Genomic DNA, 9,758 nt, shown 5'->3' with positions numbered 1-9,758 from the left:
AGTTTAAGAAAAATCCTTCAATCCTATTTGAAAGGAGATGTCATGATATTGAAAGACATTTTTCCATGACGGACATTGAAAGACATTTTTCCAGGACGAAATCTCTCTATCCCACAGCTTCTTCTAAAGTGAACTTAAAGAGATTTTTCATACCGGGTTTTAAATTTTCACCTCAAACCATACCGTTGACGACGTGTGAGACACAAACCATGATATAAATTTCAGTTTCTATGACAGCTAACACTCTTGAGCTTTAAAAATGTATGAAAGAAGTTATTTTTAATCCATTTCAGCGATTGAGTGGGCTGGGGGAAAAAAAGGCCCTTTCCATGACAGCTAACACGCTAGAGCTTTAAACATGTATGAAAGAATTTATTTTTAATCCATTTCAGCGATTGAGTGGGCTGTGAAAAGAAAAAGCTCTTTCCATTATATCTAACACTCTTGAGCTTTAAAAATGTATGAAACAATTTGTTTTTAATCGATTTCAGTGATTGAGTGGACTGGGAAACATTTTCTTAGAGCTCAGGGGAAAAAAAGGCTCTTTTCATGACAGCTAACACCCTTGAGGTTTAAAAATGTATGAAAGAATTTCTTTTTAATTCATTTCAGCTATTGAGTCGGCTGGGGAAAAAAAAGGCCCTTTTCATGAGAGCTAACATGCTTGAGCTTTAAAAATATAGGAACGAATTTATTTTTAATCCATTTCAGCGATTGAGTCTGCTGGGAAACATTTTCTTAGACCTCAGGGATAAAAAGGTTCTTTCCATGACAGCTAACACGCTTGAGCTTTAAAAATGTATGAAAGAATTTTTTTAATCGATTTCAGCGATTGAGTGGGCTAGGAAACATTTTTTTAGAACTCAGGGAATGTGTGTCTAGGTTGAATGCACAGCTCACATGGATGGGAAGTCGAAACTCGAGTGGCTTAAAAAATAAATATACGAAATTTGGTTCATCGAGCTGACTAGGAAAAAATTCTCAGAGTTCTGGAAATAATTCTGAGTTCAATCATGGGACATGAGAACACAAATGTATTACAATCATCATGTCATCATTGTTTTCGAAAGCCAAAAATATTCCTCATGAAAGAACATCTTTTTTTCGTGGTTGTGGGATGGAGTAGAGATGTTCCATCTTGAACAACCCACACTGATCTGAACAGAAACATGAAATGTTTTTATAGATATAAGAAATGAATTGAAAGTGAAAATAAAAATGAAATTGTATTGGCTGGAAATATTTCTTGGCTGTTGAATGGGAAAAATATTTCCAAAGCTGAAAAAAAAAAAATAAAAAAATAAAAAACTCTTCCTTTTTTTTCTATTAAATTGATGTCTTCCCTTTGTTTACTTTGGAATGGAGAAAGCCAAAGACCATGACTCATCCTTTCTTAAACATATAATTCCTAGAATGAGTCATGGTCTATTTTTAGAAAGAGTGAGACAACATTCCCACACAAAAGGGGGTAGGGTTAATTTTTATCATGTCTAGAAGACATGATGAAAGTTAACAAAAAGATTTTTTTTTTTTTTTTACATCTCAGAATTTTTTTCTGAGCTCTGAAAATTTTTTCCCAATCGGCAACCAAGTGAAAACTTTCCAATCGGCTTTTACTTTCACTTTCAACTCTTTTCTATAAAAGTATTCCACGTTTTCTGTTCAGAACCGTGTGGGCTCTCCATGGTGCAACATGCTTGTTCTCTCTCTACCTCATCTGCAGCTCTATGACAGCTAACACGCTTGAGCTTTAAAAATGTATGAAAGAAGTTATTTTTAATCCATTTCAGCGATTGAGTGGGCTGGGGAAAAAAAGGCCCTTTCCATGACAGTTAACACGCTTGAGCTTTAAAAATATATGAAAGAATTTATTTTTAATCCATTTCAGCGATTGAGTGGACTGGGAAACATTTTCTTAGAGCTCAGGGGAAAAAAAGGCCCTTTCTATGACAGTTAACACGCTTAAGCTTTAAAAATATATGAAAGAATTTATTTTTAATCCATTTGAGCGATTGAGTGGACTGGGAAACATTTTCTTAGAGCTCAGGGGAAAAAAAGGCTCTTTCCATGAGAACTAACAGGCTTAAGCTTTAAAAATATATGAAAGAATTTATTTTTAATCCATTTCAGCGATTGAGTAGACTGGGAAACATTTTCTTAGAGCTCAGGGGAAAAAAAGGCTCTTTCCATGAGAACTAACACGCTTAAGCTTTAAAAATGTATGAATGAATTTATTTTTAATCCATTTCAGCGATTGAGTCTGCTGGGAAACATTTTCTCAGAGCTCAGGGGAAAAAAAGGCTCTTTCCATGACAGCTAACACGCTTGAGGTTTAAAAATGTATGAAAGAATTTATTTTTAATCCATTTCAGCGATTGAGTCTGCTGGGAAACATTTTCTTAGAGCTCAGGGGAAAAAAAGGCTCTTTCCATGACAGCTAACACTCTTGCGCTTTAAAAATGTATGAAAGAATTTATTTTTAATCCATTTCAGCGATTGAGTCTCCTGGGAAACATTTTCTTAGATCTCAGGGAAAAAAAAGGTTCTTTCCAAGACACCTAACACTCTTGAGCTTTAAAAATGTATGAAAGAATTTTTTTTAATCCATTTCAGGGATTGAGTGGGCTGGGAAACATTTTCTTAGAGCTCAGGGAATGTGTCTCCATGTTGAATGCACAGCACACACGGATGGGAAGTCGAAACTCGAGTGGCTTAAAAAAATAAATATACGAAAGCTGGGTTATCGAGCTGACTAGGAAAAATTTTCAGAGTTCTGGAAATAATTCTGAGTTCAAGTATGGGACATGAGAACCGAAATGTATTACAATCATCATGTCATCATTGTTTTCGAAAGCCAAAAGAACATCTCATGAAAGAACATCTTTTTTTCCTGGTTGTGGGATGGAGTAGAGTTGCTGCATCTTGAACAACCCACACTCATCTGAACAGAAACATGAAATGTTCTTATAGATATAAGAAATGAATTGAAAGTGAAAGTAAAAATGAAATTGTATTGGCTGGAAATATTTCTTGGCTGTTGAATTGGAAAAATATTTCCAGAGCTATAAAAAAAAAAAAAAAAAAAAAAAAAAAAAAAAAAAAAAAACCTCTTCCTTTTTTTTCTATTAATTTGATGTCTTCACTTTGTTTACTTTGGAATGGAGAAACCCAAAGACTTTTTAAAACATATCCTTTTTAAAAACTTATCATATCTTATAAACTTTAAACTCATCCTTTTTAAAACATATAATTCCTAGAATGAGTCATGGTCTATTTTTAGAAACAGTGAGACAACATTCCCACACAAAAGGGGGGTAGGGTTAATTTTTATCATGTCTAGAAGACATGATAAAAATTAACAAAAAGTGGTTTTTTTTTTTTTTTTTTTTTTTTTTACATCTCAGAATTTTTTTTCTGAGCTCTGAAAATTTTTTCCCAGTCGGTAACCACTTGAAAAATTTCCAATCGGCTTTTACCTTCACTTTCAACTCTTTTCTATAAAAGAATTCCACGTTTTCTGTTCAGAACCGTGCGGGATCTCCATAGTGCAACATGCTTTTTCTCTCTCTACCTCATCTGCATCTAGGATGTTTTTCCTTCTTCAAGAAGTGGAATTTTTTGGGAATACCTTACAATTTCACGAACTAGCTGTTTCTTATATTTCGAGGAGATTTCAATGAAATTGTTTATAGATGTCATCTATTGCAGATGGGGAAAAAGTCTATACTGGATCGCTGGAGACATCTCATCCAGATAGGTCACGTTATATGTTTTCCCACACCTAAATAAACTGGACATGAACCATCCTTTTGTTTTCTCATCCAACAAGGATAGACACTGCAGACCGTTTTGGGTTTTCACTCTTCGCGAACCGAGACGAGCCGCAGCCACACTTTGCGTTTTCTCTGAGCGCAATAATGGATTACGTGAGCAGCCATTTTGTTTCCCATCTCACCCAGATAGGTCATATTGTATTTTGTTTCATGCACCTAGCCAATTTTGGACATGAGCCATCCTTTTTTTTTTTTGTCTATCGAACCAAGATAGACTCTGGACACAATTTTGTTTCTCAACGGAAAAGTAAATTTTCTGAATGGGTACCGGTGTTCGAATACTTTTGTGGCCGACTGTACATGTAATAAGAATAGCGGCATTGGCTTATTTTCTCTTCGGTTTCTTAATAATGTAATAAAGTTAGCCTTGAATCCTTTGTCAAGTAATTCTTGAGTGATGGTTAGGGGATCTGTGGTGATGGGTAAGCCTCTTATTGTAACTTTTAAAACCTTCTCTTCGGGCAATAAGTAATTGTGGGCCTTAAGCTATGTTTCTTCTACTATTTTACGAGTGAATCGATGTAAGTCAGAGTTTGTAGGCTGTATTTCGAGGCGGCGTCCTTTTAAGGTGCCAGTTATCTCTTTTTCAGGTTTTTTGTTTAAGTTTTTTAAGAATTCATGCGCTTTTGGGGCGTCATCTAAGACAATAATAGGCACTTTATCAATTCTGTTCATTTTCGGGTTGGAGTTTGGATTTCTATTTGCGGGAATGGTGTTACTCTTTTTGGTTGGTCTTTTGGGGTGTTAGTGAGCTGAGTGGCTGTTTCATCTTCGTTGTCCAAATACATGTCGTCTATTTGGTTCTCGAATTGTCAAAATCCGTTTGTGTATGCCGCAATTTTCTTTTTCTCTGTTCTTTGAAACCACTGGTGGATTGAAATATGTCGCAGAAGTTTTTGACCTCTTCAAACTGTTCAGCGAGTTTATCGTTAGAGGCTTGTAATTCGTTTATTTTTGCATTGGCCATCTCGTTCTCCTGCATACGCAGTTGATTAATTGCTTTTACAAGGAGAAAGTTTACTTCTTTTTTATCACTAGAGGACATAATCACATTTGGGTCGTTACGGATATCTTGGATATCTCCCACCAAGGATCTGGTAGTTTCAACGTCATTAGAGAAAGTAATTTTGTGACTTAATATTTGGAGAACGTTGGGTTCATCATTGAGATGTCTCGTGTGAAGATTTTCTGAGTTTGGAGGTGAATTTTCCATATTTGTGTTATTATTAGTTAAATTTGTGTTTTTTGTGTCATATTGAATGATGATGTCAAGCAAAAAGGCAGGAAAAAAAAAAAAAAGGCCTAACTAGAGGCCGTACCTGAAGGTACCCTTATCAACACGGTGAATAACGAGAATCAGAAGAAAGAATAAAATACGACCTTTTTTATCCAGCGAAAAATGATGTATCAGTGGAGGACACTTCTGCGAGGCGAAAGCGAAAGGAGAAGCAACAAAAGCCCGTGAGGCGAGGTCGATGAACTCGGTTCAGCAACGGGGTGGTAACAACGTCAGGGACACAGAGAGCGAAACGATAAGACGTCTAGCTCGAACATTGTCCCAGCTAGAAATTTGTACACAGTTTCTATTACTGTTGCATATTGACTAACTTTCTGTATTCTGCACATATCTTGATTGTTACGAGTAAAGCCTGTGGAATGCTGTAGTTTGACCAAGTTGTCAGATCAGACTGAAAAGAAGATGAGGTTGCGCATAGCAACAATCTAAAATTTAGCGGAAAAGGTAGAAAATTAAGATTCCACAAAGATGGACTCATAATTTAAATATGACCTTCAGTGAAGTACATTTATATTGGTTATTATTATTATTTCTTACTATTGAAAATATTTCTGTGGTTAATTGGATTGGTAAAGATATATATATTAATACTAACTTAAATTAACACTGAGGCAATTTTGCGTTAAGTGTCACAATTTTAAGACTAAATAATTTATATAATTTATTTTAATGCTTTTTTTTTTTTTTTTTGTATTTTATAATTTCTGGCTCATGAGCAAGCCTCACTTACATTTTGCTGGTGTAGCTTAGTAATTTGTGTATGGAAACAGTGATAGATAACCAAATTCTACGAGGCTATAGTATCGGAATTATAATCATTCATTATAAATCAAATTCGTTTTCCTTGAAATTCAATGTATTGTCTGAATGATAACCTCAGTTATAGTTTATTAACGATAACGACTGTGATCCGAGTCTTTAATTAAAGATTGCTTGATGCCTAAGTGTGATTTATACTTGTAAGAAGTGAAAGCTAAAAAACGTTTCTAAGCTTTAACAATTGTTACTCAATTTTCAAACTCAACATGCAACTTCTTCAAGGTATAAATCATTGTCCTAGCAAATATAGAAAAAAATCCAGGTAGTCGTAACATATCGTGTGTGACAGAATTTCATAAATTCATGTTTAAACGTGTATATGCTCTAGCAAAAAATGTTTTTTTTTGTGGAATATAAGAAATTAATTTTTAACCAAACATAACTGAAAGTTAAGTTATCTATAAATTATTCCAATATCAAATTCTGTTAAGGAGTTCATCACGAGATGTGCAGCAAGTTATATTGAGAATGTAAGTTTTACTTAACAATTTCGTTTAGAGATTACATGGTCTGGGAGATATGTAACAAATCATTTTCAAGAGGCAATGTTTGAAAGAGCACATGCAGATCTTTACCGAACACAAATCTCATGTGTGTGAATATTGTAAGAGGTCATTTAGTTGAAAAGGTAATTTAAATATGCATATATTAATGCACATAGGAGAGAAGCCTGATATGATTGAAGTTGGTAAGAAGACATTTAGTTAAATGATTAATTTAGAGTAGCATTTGCATATTCACACAGGAGACAAACTGTATATGTATGAAGTATGTAAGAAGTCATGAACTCAAAAGATTAATTTAAACATGCATATGTTTACTCACACAAAGAAATCTTATACGTGTGAAATATGTAAGAAGTCATTTCATGATAAGCATAGCCATAACCGCCATATGCTTATTCACACTGCAGAAAAACCTTATAAGTGTGAAGTTTGTAAGTACTCATTTAAACAGAAGGGTAATTTAATTACTCATATGCTTATTCACACAGGAGAGAAACCTCACGTGTGTGAAGTATGTAAGCAGTCCTTTAGACAGAAAGGTTATTTAAAGATTCATATGCTTATTCACACGGGAGAAAAACCTCATGTGTGTGAAGTGTGTAATAAATCAATTAGACAGAAGAGTAATTTAGTCACTCATATGCTTGTTCACACAGGAGAGAAACCTCATGTGTGTGAAGTTTGTCGGAGGTCATTTAGTCACGAATGTGATTTAAAGAGTCATATGCTTAATCACACAGGAGAGAAACCTTATGTGTGTGAAGTATGTAAGAACTCATTTAGTCAGAAGCTTTATTTAAATAGACATATGCTTATTCACACAGGAGAAAAGCCTTCACATGTGTGTGAAGTATGTAAGAAGTCGTTTAGTAAGAAAAGTAATTTAGACACTCATAGCCTTATTCACACAGGGGAGAAACCTCATGTGTGTGAAGTATGTAAGAAGTCGTTTAGTCAGAAGGGTAGTTTAGACACTCATATGCTTATTCACACGGGAGAGAAACCTCATGTGTGTGAAGTGTGTAAGAAGTCATTTAGTTGGAAGGCTAGTTTAACAAGTCATCTGTTTATTCACACAGGAGAGAAACCTCATGTATGTGAGATATGTAAGAAGTCTTTTAGTCAGGAACGTGCCTTAAACAACCATATGCTTGTTCACACAGGAGAGAAACCTCATGTGTGTGAAGTATGTAAGAAGTCATTTAGTCAGAAGCTGTATTTAAACAGACATATGCTTATTCACACAGGAGAAAAGCCTTTACATGTGTGTGAAATATGTAAGAAGTCATTTTGTCGTAAAGATAATTTAAGCAATCATATGCTTATTCACACAGAAGAAAAGCCTTCACATGTGTGTGAAGTATGTAAGAAGTCATTTAGTAAAAAGTTTAATTTAAACATGCACGTGCTTACTCACACAGAAGAGAAACCTTATATCTGTGAAGTATGTAAGAAGTCATTTAGTCTTAAGCTTTATTTAAATAGACATATGCTTATTCACACAGGAAAGAAACCTCATGTGTGTGAAGTATGTAAGAAGTCGTTTAGTCAGAAGGGTAGTTTAGACACTCATATGCTTATTCACACAGGAGAGAAAAATTGTGTGTGAGGTATGCAGGAAGTCATTTAGTCGGAAGGGTAGTTTAACCAGTCATATGCTTATTCACACAGAAAATCCTCCTGTGTAAAAAATCCTTGTAAAGAATGTAAGAAGTCATTTAATTGTGATTTTATACAAATCAGGATCACTGGATTGCAATTTTCACAGTTTTTGTATAACTCATATATATTAAGTGTTACATCTGTGACCTACCAAAATGCATTCTGTTGATCAAATGCTTGTTACCACTTGGATATACTTCTCATATTGCGATTCTGAAGCATGGGCTAAACATTTCAGTCCATATGAGTTTTATTGTGATGACATACTAAAGACCTGCAGTTAAATTATATAGTTCCATTTTTTTTACATCTTTTTAGCTAAGTAGAGGCACTATCAGGAAATCTTATTCTCAGTATTACTATCCAGCTGCAATATCAAATGTGTCGTGTATAACATTCATAAAGGCAGTATAGAGTTATAACATATTGTATTGATAAAGGAAAATGAGGTCTTCTCAAATCTATTCAGTCAAATCCTGGCCGTACCAAGTAGAGCAATCTGATGAGAGTGAAGTAGCTAAGAAGACATTTGGAGGAATTTGTCACTATGGAAATATCGTTTCCAAGCAGGTTAGAAACTCAAATATACTCCATATTTATTTAAAAACTGTTCTATGTGTTTTATCCAGTGTTCAAAGAAACATAATTGGTAAACGTATATTTATTTATTTCCTAACATAAAAAGTATAGAACAAGCAAAAACATTTATGAATACAAAAGTGTAAGTGTTATTTTTAATAGCATAATGTTCATTCACAAAAGCGTAATGTTATTTTTAAGAGTTTGCTGGCTTTGTCGCAACATCCTCCTGGAGGATGACCAGCTGCACAGGTCGGGTAATGGTATGTCCATTGGTGCGCATAGCACAAGTATGGACTTTCTTGTCGCGGCCAAGGATTAGCTCCTCAACACGGGCCTTTTTCCAGGTGTGGCGAGGTCTAACATCTTCTTGTAGTAGGACAATGTCCCCTTTCTGGATTTAATTAGTTTCAGATGGATTCTGCACTTGATGAAATGTAAGCAAGTCTATCAGATATTCCTTTTGCCATCTTTTCCAAAAGGAGTCCATCAAATGATGGCATTCTTCCACATATGATTTAAATTTGTTTCAGGATTTGTGAGGCTGGAAGGAATAGTAGTTAATTTCTTCCCTATGAGGAAGTGCGAGGGTGTTAAAGCTTCCTCAGAGTCATCTTTTATTCCGTATTTGTGGACAATCGGTGAACTGTTAAGAGCGGCTTCAATATCACATAATACAGTAATCAAACTAGTGTCATCCAAAAGAGCCCTATCTAATGTGTTCCGAAGGCATCGCTTAGCCTATCATTCTTTCCCACCATCCTCCCGACCAAGCCTCTCGTGGGGCGATGAATTTCCATTTGATGTTGTGTTGGGCATAAAACTGTTGTGACTTGGCAGAGGATATAGTATCCCAGAATAATATCAGCTCTTTCGGCAGCGCAGAAAGTTGTGGCATTATCAGTGTACACTGTATGAGGAAGTGAATGTCTAGAGACAAAACGTTGTAATGCAAATAGGAAGATGTCAGTACGCAGATCAGAAACTAATTCTAAGTGAATAGCTCGAGTTGTAGCATATGTAAAGATGACAATGTAAGCTTTTGCAATGGAGTTATTATTT

General features: G+C 34.9%; 1 protein-coding gene across 1 annotated transcript; it reads left to right on the top strand.

Moving 5' to 3' along the window:
* The first annotated feature begins 5,974 nt into the window (after positions 1 to 5,974).
* On the top strand, positions 5,975 to 8,936 carry LOC146993848 (uncharacterized). Its single transcript, XM_085826594.1, has one exon. It carries the CDS (start codon positions 6,757 to 6,759, stop codon positions 8,062 to 8,064), a length of 1,308 nt encoding a protein of 435 aa, XP_085682720.1. The 5' UTR covers positions 5,975 to 6,756; the 3' UTR covers positions 8,065 to 8,936.
* The last annotated feature ends 822 nt before the right edge of the window (positions 8,937 to 9,758 follow it).

Source organism: Stegodyphus dumicola, chromosome 11 (assembly GCF_044657685.1).
Source record: "Stegodyphus dumicola isolate Sdum_Otavi_A_Nest chromosome 11, ASM4465768v1".
In the NCBI taxonomy this organism is placed as follows: domain Eukaryota; kingdom Metazoa; phylum Arthropoda; class Arachnida; order Araneae; family Eresidae; genus Stegodyphus; species Stegodyphus dumicola.
Note: the sequence above shows the minus strand (reverse complement) of the source record. Positions and strands in the feature narration are given on the sequence as shown.

Excerpts from the sequence above, each read along its gene's own strand:
- LOC146993848 (XM_085826594.1), top strand. The coding sequence starts at position 6,757 with ATGCATATGTTTACTCACACAAAGAAATCTTATACGTGTGAAATATGT.